General features: G+C 39.2%; 1 protein-coding gene across 5 annotated transcripts in view; it reads left to right on the forward strand.

Annotated features, from left to right (window-relative positions):
* AASS (aminoadipate-semialdehyde synthase) overlaps positions 1–23,186 on the forward strand; it is a 70,796-nt gene that overhangs the window by 16,386 nt on the left and 31,224 nt on the right. For 4 of the 5 annotated variants that reach the window (XR_007518438.1, XM_049893867.1, XM_049893868.1 and 1 more), the window contains exons 3-14: positions 2,992–3,168; positions 6,750–6,834; positions 8,492–8,559; positions 8,665–8,811; positions 9,685–9,763; positions 9,897–10,024; positions 11,417–11,565; positions 12,998–13,120; positions 13,498–13,609; positions 21,544–21,603; positions 21,807–21,874; positions 22,968–23,089. Coding sequence is in view for 4 of the 5 variants with exons in the window: in XM_049893867.1 (XP_049749824.1) it covers positions 2,992–3,168; positions 6,750–6,834; positions 8,492–8,559; positions 8,665–8,811; positions 9,685–9,763; positions 9,897–10,024; positions 11,417–11,565; positions 12,998–13,120; positions 13,498–13,609; positions 21,544–21,603; positions 21,807–21,874; positions 22,968–23,089 (1,318 nt within the window). In the remaining variant the exon portion in view is untranslated. Of the gene's footprint in view, positions 1–2,991; positions 3,169–6,749; positions 6,835–8,491; positions 8,560–8,664; positions 8,812–9,684; positions 9,764–9,896; positions 10,025–11,416; positions 11,566–12,997; positions 13,121–13,497; positions 13,610–21,543; positions 21,604–21,806; positions 21,875–22,967; positions 23,090–23,186 lie in introns of those variants that run through there. The other variant, XM_049893871.1, reaches the window with a different exon arrangement.

Here is a 23,186-nt window from a genome sequence, read left to right on the forward strand (position 1 = left end):
AGCCACCACAGTACAACAAAGTGACAGACGAATGGTGGAATAAAGCTTACTCCTGAATATCATGATGATATTCAGCTTCCTTTTCCAAATTAATTTACCCATTATGCCTTAAATGTCTCCTTGCTTTCCTGACTCCATATTTTTTTTTTATATACATTCAATGCCTCTCAGTGACATTACTCCTCTGTATTTCCCATCTTAATCTCTCCAAATCCTACCTAGTATTTTAGGTTAATTTTAAATTTTCACATTTCATTGATCATCCCACCTAGGAATTATCTCAATATCCATTAAGCTACTATATCACTTAGATTCTGTTGATCGTAATGTTCTCTCAACTTCTGCCTTATTTTACTGTGATCCTGGCTTCTTTACTGTATTTTGTGAGCTCCTTTACAGGAGGGATCTTGTCTTATTTTGTGTCTTATCATCTCAGCTTGAAGGCAGTCCACTAGACAAAATATCAAAAAACCAAAACTCATTGCTGTCAGGTCAATTCTGACAGATAGCAACCCTGTAGGACAGAGTAGAACTGCTCCATAGGTTTTCCCAGGCTGTAATCTTTACGGAAGCAGGCTGCCACATCTTTCTCTGATGGAGTGGCTAGTGGGTTCAAACCACAGACCTTTTTTTTTTTTTTAATTAACTTTTATTGAGCTTCAAGTGAACGTTTACAAATCAAGTCAGTCTGTCACATATAAGTTTATATACATCTTAGTCCATACTCCCACTTGCTCTCCCCCTAATGAGTCAGCCCTTTCAGTCTCTCCTTTCGTGACAACTTTGCCAGCCTCCAGCTCTCTCTATCCTCCCATCCCCCCTCCAGACAGGAGATGCCAACACAGTCTCAAGTGTCCACCTGATATAATTAGCTCACTCTTCATCAGCATCTCTCTCCTACCCACTGTCCAGTCCCTTTCATGTCTGATGAGTTGTCTTCGGGGATGGTTCCTGTCCTGTGCCAACAGAAGGTTTGGGGACCATGACCGCCGGGATTCCTCTAGTCACAGTCAGACCATTAAGTCTGGTCTTTTTATGAGAATCTGGGGTCTGCATCCCACTGATCTCCTGCTCCCTCAGGGGTTCTCTGTTGTGCTCCCTGTCAGGGCAGTCATCGATTGTGGCCAGGCACCAACTAGTTCTTCTGGTCTCAGGATGATGTAGGTCTCTGGTTCATGTGGCCCTTTCTGTCTCTTGGGCTCTTAGTTGTCGTGTGACCTTGGTGTTCTTCATTTTCCTTTGCTCCAGGTGGGTTGAGACCAATTGATGCATCTTAGATGGCCGCTTGTTAGCATTTAAGACCCCAGATGCCACATTTCGAAGTGGGATGCAGAATGTTTTCATAATAGAATTATTTTGCCAATTGACTTAGAAGTCCCCTTACACCATGGTTCCCAAACCCCCGCCCTTGCTCCGCTGACCTTTGAAGCATTCATTTTATCCTGGAAACTTCTTTGCTTTTGGTCCAGTCCAATTGAGCTGACCTTCCATGTATTGAGTGTTGTCCTTCCCTTCACCTAAAGCAGTTCTTATCTACTAGTTAATCAGTAAAAAAAAAACCCTCTCCCTCCCTCCCTCCCTCCCCCCCTCGTAACCACAAAAGTATGTGTTCTTCTCAGTTTATACTATTTCTCAAGATCTTATAATAGTGGTCTTATACAATATTTGTCCTTTTGCCTCTGATTTCGCTCAGCATAATGCCTTCCAGGTTCCTCCATGTTATGAAATGTTTCACAGACTCGTCATTGTTCTTTATCGATGTGTAGTATTCCATTGTGTGAATATACCACAATTCATTTAGCCATTCATCCGTTGATGGACACCTTGGTTGCTTCCAGCTTTTTGCTATTGTAAACAGAGCTGCAATAAACATGGGTGTGCATATATCTGTTTGTGTGAAGGCTCTTGTTTCTCTAGGGTATATTCCGAGGAGTGGGATTTCTGGGTTGTATGGTAGTTCTATTTCTAACTGTTTAAGATAATGCCAGATAGATTTCCAAAGTGGTTGTACCATTTTACATCCCCACCAGCAGTGTATAAGAGTTCCAATCTCTCCGCAGCCTCTCCAACATTTATTATTTTGTGTTTTTTGGATTAATGCCAGCCTTGTTGGAGTGAGATGGAATCTCATCGTAGTTTTAATCTGCATTTCTCTAATGGCTAATGATCGAGAGCATTTTCTCATGTATGTGTTAGCTGCCTGAGTATCTTCTTTAGTGAAGTGTGTGTTCATATCCTTTGCCCACTTCTTGATTGGGTTGTTTGTCTTTTTGTGGTTGAGTTTTGACAGAATCATGTAGATTTTAGAGATCAGGCACTGGTCGGAGAGGTCATAGCTGAAAATTCTTTCCCAGTCTGTAGGTGGTCTTTTTACTCTTTTGGTGAAGTCTTTAGATGAGCATAGGTGTTTGATTTTTAGGAGCTCCCAGTTATCTGAAAACCACAGACCTTTTGATTAACAGCCGAGCACTTTAACCGCTGCACCACCAGGGCTCCCTATTGTACGAAATAGAATAGTCATAAATACTAAAGTTTCCTAGGTGGCTCAATACTAACTGAACCAAAAGAAATGAAAAGTAAACATTGTAGATATATGTCTTATCTTTTAAAAATGTAACTGAGCAGTGAATCACTATCTAACATTTAAAGTTTCAGTCGGTGCATTGTTGGTACAAAATATGCATTTCACAAGTATAGTTATTTAAATTGCATATGATAGTGGTTGTAATAAAGCTATAAACTGTTCTTCAATATGAGTATGTGCTAAATTTTCAAATTTTTTTTTTTTTTGCTATAGAACTCAAGCATGATGGATTTTCTTTAACACGCAAGGAAAAACATTAGAAGTATTTGTCCTATTATTTGTTCTAATCTGTACAGAATTGTTATTCCTTCAGAAGGTTATGCCTTTATTCGCCACCCCTATTTGTTAAAGGAAATAGGAATTCAGAAAATGAGGGGAATAATCTTTAATCAAAATTACGTTCCCAGGAATACGTCAAAGCTGGTGGTATTCTTCAGGAAGATATTTCTGAAGCTTGTCTGATTTTGGGAGTTAAGAGACCCCCAGAGGAAAAATTAATGCCCAAGAAGACCTATGCCTTCTTCTCCCACACAATAAAAGCGCAAGAGGCCAATATGGCCTTGCTGGATGAGATCCTAAAACAGGTAATTAGTGACCGATATTCAGAAATGTTAACATGGATGAATAATAATTTTTGCTTTTAGCTCTCCATGGAGTTTTAGTTTTCTTTCATCATCAAGGAAATACATCACCTCATGTTACTCACATCCACGGGAAGAGTGGTCTACAAGTTGGTGCCTGGACAGTTCTGCTGCTCTTCAGGGCTCCTCTGCTGTGCAAGTTTAGGGTTTGTAATGACAGGAACCAAGCATAGTCCATTCTTTTTATAGTCTTATATGGAAAGAATGATAAAAGCTTTTCCTCCAAATGACCACCAATTCTAAAACCAATTTTTCCATTACTACCAAGTAGAATTTTAGAGCTGAAAAGAACCTAGGGACCATATAATCCACTACTCTTATTTTTCAGATGGGGCCCAGAGAGGTAAATTGACTTAGCTGAGTTTGCACAGCTCTGTGGTGCCAGAGCTGGACTGCAAACCATTTTTGTTTTTATTAACATTCATCATGGGAAAAAGCACTTTATGGGATACAAATACGTTGGAAAAGCTAGCAGCTGTTTAAAATATAGGGTAGTTACAAGCAACAAATATCGGCTGCATGCCTGCGATGTATCTGACACTGTTCACTGCATGAAAGTGCAAAATGGTAAGATATTCCTGTCTTCACAGAGTTTACATTCTAGTGGGAGAAGACAGATGATAAGCAAATAATAATACATTTTTTGTTTCACTTGGTGTAAGTGTAATGGAAATAAATATAGAAGGAGAAAAGGAATGCTGGACACTGGGAGAAGAGAGGATGCTGGTTTAAATAGGATGGCTAGGGAGGACCTCATCAAGAAGTTGGCATTTGAGCAAAAATTTGAAAGACGGGAGAGAATAAGCCATATCCATTTGGCAAAGAGTATTTCAAGCAGAGAGAATAGTAGTGCAAAGGCTTGAGGGTCTTTCTGAGTGGAAGGTTAGAGAAGATCATGCTCTAAAAAGCTTATTCTGAGGCGAATACCAAAACCAAAAAACCCACTGCTGTCTAGTTGATTCTGGGAATAAAAGTTTATTAATTGTTACCAGGAACTGGGGGGAGGAGGAAATGGGGGGTTATTAGTAAGGAGTACTGAGTTTCCGTTTAGGAGGACGCAAAACATTTGAAAATATATAATGGTGATGGTTGCACGGCCTGGTGAATGTAATTCATGTTATTGAATTGTACACTTAAAAATGGTTAAAATGGTAAGTGGTGTATATTTTTCCCACAATGAGAAGAAAAGCTAATCCTCCCTGCTGTGGGAACATACCAGTAGTTGGGGTAGGCAAAAAGAGCACGATTGGTAAGGAGACTGTTAGTCTAGGCTAGTCTAGACTCTGGGCCACAGATGTTGGTGGCTTGTACCACACTTGTGGAAATGGTGGTTGTGATACATGGGCATTTAGATCCTGCATGTATTTTAGACATTGGGTCTTGCAGGATTCATGGGTGGGGTGTGAGAAGAAGAGAGGAGCCAGGGATGTTTCCAAGGTTTTGGCCCAAGCAGCTGGAAAGAAGGTGTTGCCATAGATTGAGATGGGAATGAAAGAGAAGCAGTCTTGTCTGGGAGGGTCAGGAGTTGAGTTTAGGGCCTGTTGAGTTTGAGATGCCTCTTTGGCATTCAAGTGAACATGCTGAGTGTCTGTTGGATATGAACCTGTAGCTCAGGATGGTGACCTGAGCTAGAGATTGCAGCTGTCAGAGACTAGATGGTATTGAAAAACATGAAACTGGATGAATGCAGGAAGTGAGCAGATAGAGAGGAAGTCCAAGGTCAAAGTCCTGGGGTAAGGATGTTTGAGCATTAAAAATTAGACTATAGTCTGAAAATTGTGGAGAGGATAGGAGAGTTCACAATGCAGGAAAATGTATTTTATGTAGGAATATAGAAAACCCTGGTGGTGTAGTGGTTAAGAGCTACAGGTGCTAACCAAAAGGTCAGCAGTTTGAATCCACCAGGCACTCCTTGAAAACCCTATGGGGCAGTTCTACTCTGTCATTTAGGGTCGCTATGAGTAGAAATAGGCTCGACAGCAAGAAGACGTGTTTTTTTTTTTTTAAATAGAAATATAGAGTTCATTGATATTATTTTCAAATACACCGGACCTGGGCTATAGTTAATTTGCATTGTTTTTGAAGAACAACTTCAAAAAGTAATTAATAAAAATAATATTATAAGAGGAATGTTTCACCTTAAGCAAGTAAACTCTTTAAAAAGTATTTTTGAATCACTTTTGTTATGTGAAATTTTGTTCATTCCAAGAAACTTAATAAAAACAGACCCAGCAGGACTGCTTTTTGGCAGCATTTTGAAACCAATTACTTGGAGTTAGGTGAATATTCAACAACATCCTTAAATTCATGCACTTGGTAAATATGGTATGATCCTTGAGGAAATAAAATGACCATTTAAAACATTCTCTAATTACGATATTTCAATAACTTTTAAGCATGAGTTAATAAGGCTTTCCCAAGAGAGGGAAAGGCTTGCAAGGAAAAAGGAAGAATGAGAAATTAGTGATGGAAGTGAAAAGAAGGCATTTGGTACTTTTGAAATGCAGCTTACCTGTAGAAAGTTGGATAGAGAGACAAAGGGCAAGAGAGAGAGAAAGAGCTTTGTATAAGGACTTGAGAGGGAGTGTTGTTATTGCTTTTAAGGTAGAGGAGACCTTGGTGGGTTCAGGCTGAGAGGAATGAGCCAGTGAAAAGACAGATGATGCAGAAAAGAGGTAATAGTTGAAGGAGAGTGGTCTTGGAGGACATGGAAAATAGCTGGGATCTATCTCACAGGGATTAGTTTCAAATAGGAGGAGGGACAGGAAAGAAGGATATGAAGATGAGTGGGGATGCAGACACATTTGTAGCTGGTCCAGGGGAAGAAAGTTCAAGGAAATTATACATTTATTATTTCACTGACTACCATCAAGGGGTATTTAGCATCTTGCTAGGAACGTTTTTTTTCATCTTCATTCTCTCTCAGTGATTCCTGCGATTGGTTTGTGACCTGGCATTTTCTAAATAGTTCATGGACCACCTCATGGCAACTTCTGTTAGCAAGTCAAGATATATTTTATAAGAGGAAAAAATGTGAAATAGTTTCTTACTCATTGTCTTAGTTATCTGGTGCTGCTAAAACAGAAATACCACAAGTGGATGGCTTTAACAAACAGAAATTTGTTTCCTCACAGTTCAGGAGGTTAGAAGTCCAAATTCAGGGTGCTGGCTCTAGGGCAAGTCTTTCTCTCTTGGTTGGCTCTGGAGGAAGGTCCTTGTCTCTTCTGAGCTTCTGCTCCTGGGGGATCTGCATGTGGCTTTCGTCCCATCTCTCCTCAGCTCACTAGTTTAATCTCTTTTAGATCTCAAAAAAGATTGACTCAAGATATACCCTACACTAATCCTGCCTCATTAACATAAAAAAGACAACCCACAAATGGGATTATAACCACAGGCACAGAGATTAGGATTTATAACATGTATTTTTTGGGGACATAATTCAATCCATAACACTCATATATGTGCTTTTACTCGTTGATATCAAGCTTAATGGGCTTGATTTGAAATTCTGATCCTTTCTTCAGGAAATCCGACTTATTGATTATGAGAAAATGGTGGATCATAGAGGAATGCGGGTAGTGGCATTTGGACAGTGGGCAGGTGTGGCAGGTAGGTATGCGAGGGCTTTTACATCACCAGCTTTCTAACTTTGCCTGAGGAATAACTGTATGTTTTTGTCTTTATTTTTTCCTGTGGCAAGGGGATGGAAGGGTTCATTCCCACCAATAAAAATCAGCATAGAGTATGATTAAGTGTGATAAATATCAGAGGAATAGGAGATAAATTATTGAAAATATATTTTATTACAAAATTGAAAAGAAAAAGAGCAAGGAGAAATGTAACGACTATAGACAGGCTGTGATTTTTTCAGGTATCCTGTTTGGAAGGCTAGAGGGAGAGCCTAATTTGGTGATAAGACATTGGGGAGCAGAAGAAAGGGAAAAGGAGAAAAGGGAAAAATGGGAAAAGGCACAGGGCAGGGACAAACAGAGGAACAGTCTAGAAAGAACAAGAACTGGAGTTTGACAAAAAAGCTTAGATTGTTTTTGTCCTGATTAGCATTCTGTACTCTTCTCAGTCGAGAAACAACCGCAATAGGTTATGATTTTGTATCATATTAGACTATTTTAAGGTCAAAATAAGGTAGGTCATGTCTTTGGCCTTATTTGCTTGGTGGGAACATGGAGAGGGAAGGTTGTATTCCTAAAAGGAATAAAGGGAGAATGGATGCTGAGGTCTTTGTTACAATCTGAAGGATATCCAGTTTGAGACATCCATAAGGTTATTGGCTAGGTCTTAAAATTAAAAGACATTTCTGTATTGAAGATACAGATTTGGGGTCTTCAGCAAACAGACAGGATTTGAAATTTAGGACTGGATGAGATTACTTAGGAAAAAAAAAAAAAAAAGATTGAAGAGAATAGGGCCCAGGACAGAATTCTGAGGGTGACTAATGTGTAAGGAAAGGGCAGAGAACACTAATATAACAGGAAAGGGCAGGAGAAGAGGCGTCTACAGAAATGTAGGTTGAAAATGTTCAAGTTAGGGATGTTGAGAGAAGAGAGTGTTTCAAGGAAGAGGGAAGAGTCTATATTGCCCAGTTCTTCTGACAAGTCAAAATCTGAAAAATGTCCATTCAGCTTAGCTATTTAGGCCACTAAATAGTTGTTGGGGGTCCTAAGGTCAATGGTGATTTTGTTTTTATTTTTTGTAGGTACGGGAAAGACTGGAGCATATTTAAATGCTGATAAAAATTATCCATTAGAAAGAGATAGTGAAGGAAATATTTCAGGAGTGAATTCCATGGGAAGTCAGGAAGGAATGGAATCTGTAGAATGTATGTAATGGAATCTGCAAGTGTAGAGATGAACCTTAGACAGGAGGAGGGGATGCAGCTGGGTTAGTGCATTTGGTGGCAGGAAGTTGAGGGGGATATATCTACTTAGGCTACTGAAAACCAAAAACCAAACCAAACCCTTGCAGTTGAGTTGATTCTGACTGACAGTGACCCTATAGGTCAGAGTAGAGCTGCCCCATAGAGTTTCCAAGGAGCAGCTGGTGGATTCAAACTGCTTTTGAATTAGTAGCTGAGCTTTTAAACCACTGGGCCACCAGGGCTCCAAGGCTACAAAGACCCCTTCCAAATCTGAGATGCTATGGTCTGTGATTCCTCAGGGCACCAAGCAGGTTGAAGGAAGGGCAGAGAGAACAGCTTCAACTCCTTTCAACTAATAATGGTCTTTCTATTGGTCTGATTCTGCAATAGGGATGATCAACATTTTACACGGAATGGGTTTAAGGCTCCTTGCTCTGGGACATCACACACCTTTTATGGTGAGACTTTTTTTTGTTTATTTTTTGGAAGTAAGTATCACACTTTTAGAACAGAACAATATCTCAGCTCGTAGACTAACCAGAATCACATGTGCTTACTTCTAGCACATTGGCATGGCTCATAACTACAGGAACAGCAGTCAGGCTGTGCAAGCTGTCCGCGATGCTGGCTATGAAATATCTCTGGGTTTGATGCCAAAGTCCATAGGGCCCTTAACATTTGTGTTCACAGGGACTGGTAATGTATCTAAGGTAAATCCTACCTGCCTTTTTCCTGTAAAACAGCTTGAGGCTCTGAAACTATCCCAAAGAATGTGGGCATTTCAGAGCACTGCTTTTCCCATGAATGGATACTCGGGATTTTGTCCTTTTCTTACCTATGTAATTTTCTGATAGTGAAGGAAGACCAGTGGTCCAAATATTTTTTAGTTGATTTTTGAGGCTTGGGTTTTTTTATTTTTATTTAATTTGAAAGGGATAACTTCTTGTTAGCGAGAGTGAAGGTCTTTTCTTGGGGTGATCTATTTTACCTCCACCGCTCAGATGCCCAAAAGTTTGGGAGGGACCCCAAGATGTCAATTTTCAAAACTTCTGTAGGAGAGCTTTGACAATAAGATACTAAGAAGTTTCTTCTTTTAAAGACTGGAATTAATACTTTCTGCCTTTTGGAATGATTTTGAGAATACATTTGTGATCCCCCGGAGAAACTTATAATTATAAAATAGATCTTTTGTCAAAGACAATAAAATATTTTGCACATAGGAGGTCACTATTTGTATTATATTGTGAGATAGTGACCTGATTTTTTCTTTTGAAGTAAGTATAGTTTCTCCACTAGAATTAATTCCGCGATGGAACAAAAGGGAAATAGAAGTATTTCATTGTACCATCATTTCTCAGCACCCTTGTTGCTCTGAGTAACTTAAGTAAAAAAATTATGCCCCTTTTAAGGAGTACTGTTTAAACTGGAATGAAAGCTGGCTTGGAGACTGTGGGTAAGAGTTCCATGCATATTTCCACGTTGCTGTCCTGGTTGCAGGGCAAGTGGACCTATGTGACAGTAGGGAAAATCAACAGAAATTTTTGCAAGAAACAATGTTGGCTCTTCTCCTATTGACTTTACAGGGAGCTCAAGAAGTATTCAATGAACTACCTTATGAATACGTGGAGCCTCACGAATTAAAAGAAGTTTCCCTAACTGGAGGTATTGGAGGAAAGGGGGGAAAGAGCACCTGTATGTTTTACAGTTTTTTAACAGTCTGTGTGTTATAATATTTTATCACCATAAATCTTCATAATTTGTCAGCCACTTTACTAATTTCTTTGTCCTCTGCAAGACCTCAGGAAAGTGTATGGGACGGTGTTAAGTCGCCATCATCATCTTGTCAGGAAAACAGATGGTATCTATGATCCTGTAGAGTATGACAGATATCCTGAGCGCTACATAAGTCGTTTTAATACCGATGTGAGTACCACAGTCAGCTTTTGAGTTGGTTGCTTATGATACACTATTATTAGATTGTTTTCAAGGAGAGATATTATGAATGAGTACATTTGTTTTAAAAAAACAAAAAACATTTATTTTAAATTTCCCATATTGACTTGTCCTAAGTTCTTTGGGGACCACCAGCTGGCCGCAGGAGTTGGCTCTTAATTGTGGAGTAGCCTTTGCTTAGTGGTTTTGGTGGTCGCTGTGGGTATGCCTTTTGCTTTACTGTCTCTGTTTCTACTTTAGTTCTGCACGTGCTTCATAGCTCCAAACCGTTTCCTGTGGATTTCTTTCTGTATTTATCCTGGACTGTTAGCACTGTTGGCAAAGCACTATGTCTGTAAAATTTGATCTGAACCTAGGTTTATATGTTCGATGACCACCAATAGCAGTCCTAACCTCAGTTAGCCATTCTGAAATGCATGCCACTGATTACAGCGTACCAGGGTGAAATAGTGTGGCTATCTAAGAACAGACCTGTGCCCACTGTAGAAAAAAACTACTTACGGATGTTTAAGTCCTTTTGATGGGGATCAACTGGCATCATCCCATACGAAGTACGGTATATTTGTGTATTCTGTAGTCATTGGTTATGCAACAGTCCTTCCCCAATAGAACCAACGTGAATCAAAACCCAAAATGCATTCATTTATTGTGAAAAAGGAATGCTTTAAATAATTTTTAATATGTGTGAACAGCATAGCATTTTTGGATTCTGGTAAGAAATTAAGCTGTTATGACATGTAAAGCATGTTATAAAGGGGAGTCTTATCTGTAGCTTGAGAGTGCTTGAGATGCTTGAGAAACAAACATTATGAAACTAGCTAAAACTGAATAATTTTGGATTGAGTAAATTTCCATCCCTTCTCTCTTCACCAGAAATACTGGTGATTGGATGCATTCTACAACTTAATAATGACCCAGTTACCGTGTATGCATGCATGTAGCATTTTTCTCCATGGAGCTTACAGATGTTATCTGATTTAATCTCATAGCCTTCCTCTGAGGAATGGGGTATGTATTAGCCCACCTGGTAGGTAAGGAAAACAGAGCTCAGAGAAGTTGAGATAGCATGAGTCAGATCACACTGTACTGGTGGTTGAGCTAGACATAGAGTGCAAGGTCACTTGACTCTCCTTTCCTTTTTCTTTGCTAGGCAGTACATCACAGAATGAGAGTATTAATATATTTATGTTCATATATTTCTCTATCATGGGAAAACTCTACACCGAAATCTGAGTGGTTATGTATTGTCTTCGCTTCAAAAGATGGCCACTAACCTGGCAAATGAAAGTGCCAATTCAGCACACTGCATTGAGACAGGCTATTATTATTTTTTTCTCATCGAATTTGGAACTTGCTTTCCAGATTGCACCTTATACAACTTGTTTAATTAATGGAATCTACTGGGAACAAAACACCCCTCGCCTGCTAACCCGGCAAGATGCCCAGAGTCTCCTGGCTCCTGTCAAGTCCTCAGTTCCTAGTGTTGAAGGCTGCCCTGCACTGCCGCACAAGTAAGGACTGTAGTTTAATAACCTTGGCAGTTTTTAACAGCAGTGCCTGCTATGAGGAACTCAAAGAATCTAACGTTCCTGCAAGTCACTGGTCTTGATTATTAATGACTGTTTGCTCTTTTCTTATTGAACCTCTTGGTGGCATTTGACACAGTTAACCTTGCCTCCTTCTTGAAATCCTCTTCTCTTGGCTTCTGTGACTCCACCTGTTGGACAAATATCATCTCCTCAGAAAGATCTTCCATTGCTTCTGAAGTCTCAGTTTTCTTTAGCTCGTTATTCTGTTGTTTTCTATTTTTCCTGAAATTCATGATCACTTATTTTTCTATGTGTATGATTTTTCTCCAGTCCTACTAGAACTTAATCGCTTTAAGGCTAGGGGACATTTTTATCTTGGTAACAGGCACCCAATACGTTACCTGACATAACAGGCACACAAATATTTATTGAGTGTTGAATTGATTAATCAATAAATATTTGTGGAATGCCTGGTCTGCGTGAGAACTCTGCTAAGCTGAAAGGCAGAGAAAAGTAAAAGATAGTTGCTGCCTCCAAAATGTAGCTGGAGAAAAAAGACATCCACAGAAAACATAAATTGAAGCTATAAGGCAGCATATAAATGCCAAGAGAGTGTTATCAGCAATCAGTGTCATAGAGTTTAGAAGAAAGTAGGAGCACTGGGCTCAGTAAAGCCTTAAAAAGGATAATTGAAGATTTAGATGGGTAGAGAGGAAGATGAGAATTTCTGGTGATAGGATTGGTGCTTGACTCATAGTGACCCTATAGCACAGAGTATAACTGCCCCATAGTGTTTCCAAGGATGTAATCTTTACAGAAGCTGACTGCCACATCTTTCTCCCATGGAGCAGCTGGTGGGTTTGAGCTGCCGACCTTTTGTGTTAGCAGCCAAGCACTTAACCGCTGTGCCACCAGGGCTCCTAGGGTTTGTATAGGCAAGTGGTAATTGGACATTGGGCAGGAAAATTCTGGTCGACTTCTAAAGGGTTTAGAATGCTGGGCTGATCATTTTATTCATAATTCTAGAGATTTCTGTGCAATAATGTGAAATTTTGTAGTACTAAACAGGACAGAGGTGGTATAATCAAACCTTTGTAAGTTATCTAAAGATGGATAACTAGGTTAACTGTAAGTAGTCCGTTGTCAATGATTTCTCTAGGGAAGGGATTTTCCACTTTTGTTTATTTATTTTTGCCTGGAGAGAATAAAATTTGTATTGGAAAGATTCTTGGCATTCCAGAAGAACACAGTGGTTTTAACAGTGAGCTGTAGGAAAAAAGAACCAAAGGGTCTGGAAAATGTTTGGCTTCCACATTGAAAATTATTCCAAGCACCTTTCATTTTTATTCAGTTTTAGTCTTTTTGGAAACTTCATAGTTCTGTGCTCTCATCTAAGTATTGATGTTATTTTCAGACTTGTGGCAATATGTGACATTTCAGCTGACACAGGAGGATCTATAGAGTTTATGACTGAGTATACGACAATAGAGCGCCCCTTCTGCATGTATGATGCAGACCAGCATATTATTCACGACAGGTGAGTTGGCTAAAGTTATTAGATGGTGAGAGATTTAGAATAATACATCATACTTACCATGATATACTTGTTAAATTACTCAATATTCTACATCTTTACAAAGGTTGTGCAAATTTGGAGAGAGAAGCTCAAACATGTTAAAACTTTTGCTAGAGAAACCCCATGCAAATGTGAACACTTATATATATAGTATATTTAACTGGGAGTTGGGCTGCTGAAGAATGAAAACGTTTTGTTTGAAAAGTCTGGTCTATTTTCTTGTATACTTTATACAGAATTATAAATGACAGGGACACAAATATAAGAGTAGACCTCTGGAAAAGTTAGAGTGTACAAATATAATTCTGTACATCTGAATAAAACATTGCTTCTCCTAGTGTGGAAGGCTCTGGGATTCTGATGTGTTCCATTGACAATTTGCCGGCACAGCTTCCAATCGAAGCTACAGAATACTTTGGAGATATGCTTTATCCTTATGTTGAAGAAATGGTAAGCAGAACGGCGGCCTCAGCAGCCACCCTGTGCCTCTAAATAGAATTGGGGAGTGACCTTATGAATGTTCTGGTCTTCTGTATCTCAGAAATCTGTTGTAAAATGAGACGCCAGCTCTTCTCTGAGGTACTTACTGGCACTCTTTTATGTCCGTATTCTGCTGATTTTCTCAGGGGGAATGTGATTATATTACTGACTTCGTGTTAATTGCATTTATCTCTCATTATGCACATTTTATTAAGAATATTCATGACGTATGGGATGGGATTTGCTTTCTTTTTAATTTTTCCTGCTGTCTAGGTCAACTTCTATTGGGGCATTCTTACTGTGCTGTGATTAACAGATTTGACTAATCAGAAATATCGAAAATTATACTGGACTGTAGCCACTAATGCGTAGTTGCGTGATGGTTTATGTTGAGGTCAGGTGTTTTTTCTTTTGTGACCAGAGATTGATTACTGAATTACTATGTTATCTAAATTCCATTTTCTTTGCAAAAAAAAAACCTTTCTTATTTTAGTATTTATCTTAAGTGTTCATATCTTTTCTATTTTTTTCTATTACTAATAATTGTTTGCTTATGGCAATGATTCTAAAGATAGAAATAGTGGTTCTTGTCTTCTTCATTTGTAGCTTTTCTCAGGAGCTGCCACACTAAAATGGTTAGTGGGGCATGAAAAGTGAACTTCTAGCCTGTGACCTTCTTTTCATTCAAATACTATCCCATTTTGACTTTTGCTTTTCTCCTGGAATATGTCAGCAGGGAGATGTTGCAGGCTTTAGAAAATGCATGCAGCAAGCATCATTGTATTGCACCTCCTCTGTGCCAGGCAGTCTTCCGAATGCTTTATATATTTTAAATCTTCATAAGAAGCCTATGAGGTGGGTACCATTCATTAAACCCATTTTATAGATTAGGAAACTGGGAGGTAGAGAAGTGAAGGCCGAGAAGGGTTGCTGATCTAGTGCAGGATATGCAGTGTGTCTCCAGTTGTGCTTAGGGACTGAAGTCACATGAGCAGGAGAGTACGAATGCTGGACTTTACTGGAGACATAGATTTGCTCTATAGCCTTGAGCAAGGCACTTCCTTTCTGAGCTTCAGATATTCCACCTGTAAAATGGGGAGTTTGTGCTATATAACCATAATCGTCCCTTCCTGTTCTAACATTCTGTAATCTAAATGTCTGAGTGCCAGAAAAGTATATGTGTAAAAAAAAAGTAATAATAAATTTATCCAGATGGATACCATTTTTGATGCTCTTCATTTGTTTCTCTGGTATCATTTCCTTTAGCCTGAGTAACATCCTTTAGCACTTTTTATAGTGCAGTTTGCTGACAACAGATTTTCTTAGCTTTTCTTTACCCGTAAATGCCTTTATATTGCCTTCATACTTGATGTATATTTTTGCTGGATTAGTACTACTTGATGTATAGTGCTCTAAGTTGACGTTTTTTCTTTTTTAGCACTTTAAAGATGTTTTGCCACTGTCTCCTCACCTCCTATAGAGTCTGAAGTGAAGTCCATGGTAATTCAGCCACAATCTTTCCTCTCTTTTTGGGATTCCAGTTGCCTGTATATTAAAACCAAAACCAAATCTGTTGTTGTCAAGTTGGTTTTGACTCATAGAGACCCTATAGGACTGAGTAGAACTGCCCCATAGGTTTTCCAAGGGGCAGCTGGTGGATTCAAATTGCCAACCTTCTTGGTTAGCAGCTGCCTTTTTGGTTAACCACTGTGCTACCAGGGCTCCCCTTGTATATTAGAAATTTTGGTATTTCGCACAAGTCTTTTTCTCTCTCTTCTGTAGATAATTTCTATTGATGTTTTCAAGTTCAATGACTCTTTCCTCTGTCGTCTCTATCCTGATTTGTTTGTTCTTCTGGCCATTGTTCACGGTATATTCAATATTCTTTGCCAACACCACAATTCAAATGCATCAATTCTTCTGTCTTCCTTTTTCATTGTCCAGCTTTCATATGCATATGAGGCAAATGAAAAGACAGATGATGGCTTGTGTCAGGCACACTTTAGCACCAAAGTGACATTTTTGCTTCCTTCCTCTAGGATTATGGTGTAGCAAGTCCTTGCTGCCTTGATAACCTAAAAACAGAAGATTTTTAATGTTTTGCCCACTTTTACTCATTGGGAGGGTTGGTCTGAAATCAGTTATTTCACCATTGCTGGGTGAGAAATGCACATCTTAGAAGGTAACATGTTTTTACCTACATAAGCCAGTACTTGAGAGAATTTTAGGCAGTGTGACAAGGTTACAAATGTGAGATGGTGAGTTTTGAGAGCTGTTTGGCCAGTCCTGAGATAGGTGGTATTGCTTGAGTTTCTGCAGACTAAGTCAGCTTCCATAACCTGTTCACCTTTTTCTTGTCGTTGACATATAATGGCTCTTCAGGCAGTAGTGCTGGAATTGATCTTAGCACTCTCTTTAAGCACTGGGTACCTGTGAAAATTGATGGCCGTCTCTATTTAATAGTATTGACATGTGCATACCTGCTTACCACTAAAAAATTTAGTGTGTGGTCTTTTTTTTTTTTTTTTTCCCCTTCTGGTAACTGGATGGAAACTGTAGTTCCAGTAAATACACTGCCCTTTTTTTTTTAATTAACATTTTTTTTTTTTTTTTTTACTGAAGATCCATACCAATGCTGTAGCATTCCAGGGCACAGGCTATCACTTTGCCACCAATATAGCAGGTTTGTTTCAGGGGAATTCAGTAAATGTTTACTGAGTGTCCCTTGAGACAAAGTGCGGATAGGGATGAAGAGAAGTAAGACACAGCCCCTGCCCTGTAGAAGCATGGGATCAAGGAAGGGGGTGAGAGAAGTGTGCAACACCTCTGCAAGGTGGAATATGACAGCCATCAGAAAGGTGCAAATATGGTTGTGGACAGAGGTGGGTCATGTCTTGTTGGTACAATCTGGAAAGTTTTTATGAAAGAAATGACTTTAGAGCTGGCTTGTTTGTGATAGAATTTGTACATTTGTGTGAGATGAGAGACATACCATGTTATAGAAGTAGCATGACAAATGCGGGAGTTGACCCAACACAGAATTTTCTGTACATATCAAGTCTAGCTGAGTAATGCTAAATTTGTTGGGACCATATGATAAAGGTACTTAATGCCAGAATTAATTAATTTGGAAAATAGTGATTAGCTATCAAAACTGTTATGTACAAGACATACCATATGTTTCATATGCTGACAGTTTTGTAATGGTTAAATTCTAGTGGGAGAAACAGGAAGTTGTAATTGAGCAGTTTTTTTTTTTATGTTTGTTTTTAGGTGGACTCATGGAAATTGTTCAATTTTCTTGGGAAAAAATTCAATTTAATGTTAAATAATTAAATATTATATGTATCCATTTATCATATGTATAAATTTTTTGGTAGCCGTGATGACATGGTGGTGAAGAGTTCAGCTGTTAACCAAAAGGTTGTATCTTAGTCATCTAGTGCTGCTATAACAGAAATGCCACAAGTGGATAGCTTCAACAAAGAGAAATTTATTCTCTCACAGGCTAGTAGGCTAGAAGTCCAAATTCAGGGTGTCAGCTCCAGGGGAAGGCTTTCTCTGTCAGCTCTGAGGAAGGTCCTTGTCGTAGTCTTCCCCTGGACTAGGAGCTTCTCCACGCAGAAACCCCAGGTCCAAAGGACATGCACTGCTTCTGGCACTGCTTTCTTGGTGGTATGAGGCCCCCAACTCTCTACTTGGTTCCCTTTCTTTTTATCTCTTGTAAGATAAAAGGTGGTGCAGGCCACACTCCAGGGAAACTCCCTTTGCATTGGATCAGGAATGTGATCTGAGCAAGGGTGTTATAGCCTACCCTAATCCTCTTTAACCACTGGCAGAGATTATGATTAATAAAACATAGGAAAATCACAAATGGAAGATAACCACACAATACTTAGAATCATAGCCTAACCAAGTTGACACATATTTCTGGGGGGCACAATTCAATCCATGACAGGTTGGCAGTTCAAATCCCCTAGCCACTTTGTGGAAGCCCTGTGGGGCAGTTCTACTCTGTCCTCTAAGGTTGCTATGAGTTAGAATCCACTTGATGGCAGCGGGTTTGTTTTTTTTGTTTGTTTGTTTTGCTTTGTTTATTCATTTATTGATTATTTACTATCTTTTCATGTGGCAGACATATGGTAAGATGCCAAGGGCAACAATGCCTACCTTCAAGGTGTTTTGGGGGGCAGATTTTGATAAAGGCTTTACAGAAAAGGCAATTCTTCAGCAATATCTTTTTAGGACAAGGAAGAATTCTTTGAGTGATCAACCAAGAAAAGGGAGTTCAAGGCAAAGGAAATAGCATGTGAGGCATCCACATTGCATAACACAGATACCTGTGAAAGCATGGCACAGGTAGGGATCTCCAAGCTATTGAAGTGTTAAGTATGAGGCCAAAGGGATGGTTGAGGTTAGAGAAGAGAGCCAGATTGTAGAGATTGCCCTGTAGACCTCACAGGGAGCTAGACATTTTATCTTGAAGTCAATGAAGAGCTATGGAATTATTTTAAATTACCACAGGAGAAATAATCAGATTAGTGTTTTATATGGGAAGTAAATGGAAGGAAGAGAGGTGGTAAGGAGTTCCCATGATCTAAGAGAGGCCTAAAGAGGACTGTGAGTTAGAGATACAGAGCAGACAAAGTGAAAAGATAGACAAGATTTCAGTAGTTTAATCATATGCTTCATAAAATTAGAACCTCATTTTGTTATCTACTAGTGGCTTCTGTCCTGGAGGTAGAGGAGTCTTCTTGAGAAGAGAGATGTCCCAAAGGTAGCTGGGAGAAGAAAGCAGTATGAGGACAAGAGGTGTGTCAATTCCATGTGTTTCCCACAGAATGCCCTGGCTTATACGCACACACAAGCATATATATATCTATATCTATATATATATATAAACAAACCAAAACCAAACCCAGTGCCGTTGAGTTGATTCCGGCTTATGGTGACCCTATAGGACAGAGTAGAACTGCCCCACAGAATTTCCAAGGAGCGCCTGGCGGATTTGGACTTCCGACCCTTTGGTCAGCAGCCTCAGCACTTAACTACTACGCCACCAGGGTTTCCATATATATATAGATACATAGATATACAGATATATAGATGTATATATATGAAGCAAAAGGAAGAAATGATGAAGTAAAAGAACTAAACAGAAGACTTCAAAGGATGGCTTGAGAAGACAAAATAAAGTGTTGTAATAATGACATGTGCAAAGAGCTGGGGATAGAAAACCAAAAGGGAAGAACATGCCCGGTGTCTCTCAAGCTGAAAGAACTGGAGAAAAAATTCAAGCCTCAAGTTGCAATAGTGAAGGATTCTGTGGGAAAAATATTAAATGATGCAGGAAGCTTCAAAAGAAGATGGAAGGAATACACAGAGTCATTATACCAAAAAGAACTAGTTGACGTTAAACCATTTCAACAGGTAGCATACGGTCAGGAACCGATGGTGCCGAGGGAGGAATTCCAAGTTACACTGAAGGCACTGGCGAAGAACAAACGCCAGGAATTGACAGAATATCAACTGAGATGTTTCAACAAAAGGATGCAGCACTGAAAGTGCTCACTCGTCTATGCCAGGAAATTTTGAAGATAGCTTCCTGGCCAAATGACTGAAGAGATCCATATTTATGCCTATTCCCAAGAAAGGTGATGCAACCGAATGTGGAAATTATAAAACAATATCATTAATATCACAAGCAAGCAAAATTTTGCTGAAGATCATTCAAAAGCAGCTGCAGCAGTACATCCACAGGAACAGCCAGAAATTCAGGCCGAATTCTGGACGTGGAACCAGGGATATCATTGCTGATGTCAGATGGATCCTGGCTGAAAGCAGAAAATACCAGAAGGATGTTTACCTGCGTTTCATAGACTATGCAAAGGCATTCGACTGTGTGGATTCTAACAAATTATGGATAACATGGCAAAGAATGGGGATTCCAGAACACTTAATTGTGCTCATGAGGAACCTGTACATAGATCAGGAGGCAGCCGTCCAAACAGAACAAGGGGATACTGCATGGTTGGAAGTCAGGAAAGGTGTACATCAGGGTTGTATCCTTTCACCATACTTATTCAATCTGTATGCTGAGCAAATAATCTGAGAAGCCAGACTGTATGAAGAAGAACAGGGCATCAGGATGGGAGGAAGGCTCATTAACAGCCTACAATATGCAGATGACACAACCTTGCTTGCTGAAATTGAGGACGACTTGAAGCGTTCACTGCTGAAGATCAAAAACCACAGCCTTCAGTATGGATTACACCTCAACATAAAGAAAACGAAAATCCTCACTACTGGACCAATAAGTAGCATCATGATAAATGGAGAGAAGATTGAAGTTGTCAAGGATTTCTTTGGATCCACAATCAACACCATGGAAGCAGCAGTCAAGAAATCAAAAGACGAATTGCATTGGGCAAATATGCTGCAAAGGACCTCTTCAAAGTGCTAAAAAACAAAGATGTCACCCTGAAGACTAAGGTGCGCCTGACCCAGGTCATGGTATTTTCAATCACACCATACGCATGTGAAAGCTGGACAATGAATAAGGAAGACAGAAGAAGAGTTGACGCCTTTGAATTACGGTGTTGGTGAAGAATATTGAATATACGCTGGACTGCCAAAAGAAAGAGCAAATCTGTCTTGGAAGAAGTAGAACCAGAATGCTCCTTAGAAGCAAGGATGGCGAGACTGCATCTTACATACTTTGGGCATATTGTCAGGAGGGATCAGTTCCTGGAGAAGGACATCATGCTTGGTAAATACAGGGTCAGTGGAAAAGAGGAAGACCCTCAACAAGATGGATTGACACAGTGGCTGCAACAGTGAGCTTAATCATACAATTGTAAGGATGGCACAGGACCAGGCAGTGTTTTGTTTTGTGGTGCCTAGTGTCGCTATGAGCTGGAACTGACTTGACAGCACCTAACAACAACAAATATATATATATATATCCCAGTAAAAAAATACGTATGTATTATAAATGCCAATATCCCAAGAATAGCCTAGGTGTCTTGTGCTTTACATACACGAAAGTTGTTTTAAAATTTATTCTGATAGAGTAAATACTCTTCTGCCATCATCTGCTAGGTGCATTTTGTTCTTTCTTAGTTGGGTGAGTGCTCTAGACCTCAGCCTATGATTCAGGAGAAAAGAATGCCTCATTACCCCATCTCTGCCCATCAGAAACAACAATACTGACTTAACTGACCTTTACCCTTTTACAGTCTACACAAGGGTTGGGTATACTGGAAGAGAAGAACTAGAAAGATGCTGAAATGTCAATATGAGAGATGTGACTTTTTATGTTGGCCAGATGACTCATTTCTTGAAAGATAATATGAAGAGACTGTGGATGACTTTTTGAGGTCTACTTGGTGAAGTCACTTTCCCTACCATTTTTGTTGATATGCCTATACACAGAGCTAGTATTGACCTGAGGGGGACCCTCTAACTTCAGGATTGGTGGCCCCATTGTCTGGAATACTCATCCTCTACTTCTAATGGAATAGCCAGGACCTTTGGAATGGAATAGGAGGCCTTCAGAGGGAAGTCAATGGCTATAAAGCTTGGGGTGTTATTTGCCAGTTCATTCAATATGGTTCATCTAACTAGTGGGAAGGATAAGCTTTTTTGTGTGTCCCCTGCAAGCAAAGATGATTGTAATCAAATTTTAGCTTTAAAATTTTAGCTGGTGCTGAAGCAACACGTTCGTACAAGCAGAGTTGATTTCTAGTAGAATGCTTCATTGCCAATTATTTGTATTCGGTGATCTTAAAACTGTTTTTTCAAATTATTTTTTTCCTTTGACTAATATTTTAATATGGATACAAACAAAAAGAAACCTTTTTCACAGCGCCATTTACCTCTTACCAGTCTCATTTTCCTTTCAGATATTATCAGATGCGACGCAGCCTCTAGAAAGTCAGAATTTTTCTCCTGTGGTACGAGACGTAAGTTATGAAAAGAGTTCCCTTCCATGACTGTATTTTTTTTCCACCGACATCCTCACTGTCTTCTCTCCCCTTCCCCTTTCTCTCTGCCTATCTCTCTTAACATCTGTCACTCTGTCTCTTCTCTATCAATTCATGAGCCAATGTTGGTTGGGTTACACTGTGAATACTAAGGACATGTCTTGTGTCTTACATACGTTTAGGCAGTGATCACGTCCAACGGTACATTGCCTGAAAAGTATAAGTATATTCAAAAACTCCGGGAGAGCAGGTGAGTATTGTTTAAATATCATCTTATGAATTTATCCTTATCTTGGATTTGAAAAACTTGTTTAGCGGGAGTGGGGTTTATCAGTTCTTGATGTTAGGATTATGAAATATGAAAGTTTTGATAATGTGGGGCAAATTGTGTAAATGTAGGAAAACTGAACTAAGTAACTGACTGAAACCAATGGACATTCTTGTTCCTTGAACAGCAATATGTGTGTATTGTAGGTGGAAAGGAGGCAGGAAAATGTTACACTTACATTTATTTTTATTCATTTATAATTAATGAAAAGTTGTCATGGCCTAAAGATTCTGACAACAGAGCTTGGTGAAATCCCTGACACCAGGCCATTTCCATAGTTACATGTTGGTAAGAAAACTGGGATATGATTCAAAAGTCATTTAATGAGAACCACTCATATTCAAGATAAAACGTACTGAGCACTGATAATCTTATAAAGATGAGTAAGACTTAGTCCCTGTCTCAGAGATTATAGTTTATGAGAAAGACAGAATCGTCCGTCAGGAAGGCACAAATTCTAACAGACTTGCTGGTCAAGAATTAAAACTCTGCCTAGTTACTAGTCTCAAGTTTTCTACATATAATTCATGGCATTTGTGATTTCGAAGTTATGGTTCCAACTGTTTTCAAGTGACCCTAAAGGTAAATGACAAGGTAATTTCTAACGTGGATGATAATAATCTCCTCGGATTCTTGTGAGGAGTAAATAAGGTTTCGAGCGTAAAACTCCTAGCATGATTTTGAATCATGTCCCCTGGAAGTTATGAGATCAAGTTAGTCAATTATGAATGAGCCAAGCAGTGGTCCAGCATGTGTCCCATGCGTGTGATACTGGGAATTCATGAAAGTCTATGAACATATGTCTCAGAGACGTCGAATCTGCTGTTTTTCATCATATATGTGCAATAATAATTAATGAAGAATGCTTGCCTAGGGAACACCTGTTGAGGCTCTTGTTGTTAGCAATGTGGAAAGAAATAGCCACTTCAGTGTTTAGGTGTTAGTTTGGTTTGGGGGCAGCAAGATTCTGTTATTTAAAAAAAAAAAAAAAAAATTATTTCCCCCTTTTTTGTAGGGAACACGCTCAGGCACTTTCAATGGACACCAAGAAAAAGGTGTTGGTTCTTGGAACTGGCTACGTATCAGAGCCTGTATTGGAATATCTGTTGAGAGATGGCAATGTAGAAATAACAGTAGGTAAATAAGCCCTGCTTTTGGAAGCAAATGGAGAAAAAAAAACCCAACTAATTTCATAGCAAATGAATTTTAGATGACTGTTTAGAATCTAAATTTG

Source organism: Elephas maximus, chromosome 8, assembly GCF_024166365.1.
Source record: "Elephas maximus indicus isolate mEleMax1 chromosome 8, mEleMax1 primary haplotype, whole genome shotgun sequence".
Classification (NCBI taxonomy): Eukaryota; Metazoa; Chordata; class Mammalia; order Proboscidea; family Elephantidae; genus Elephas; species Elephas maximus.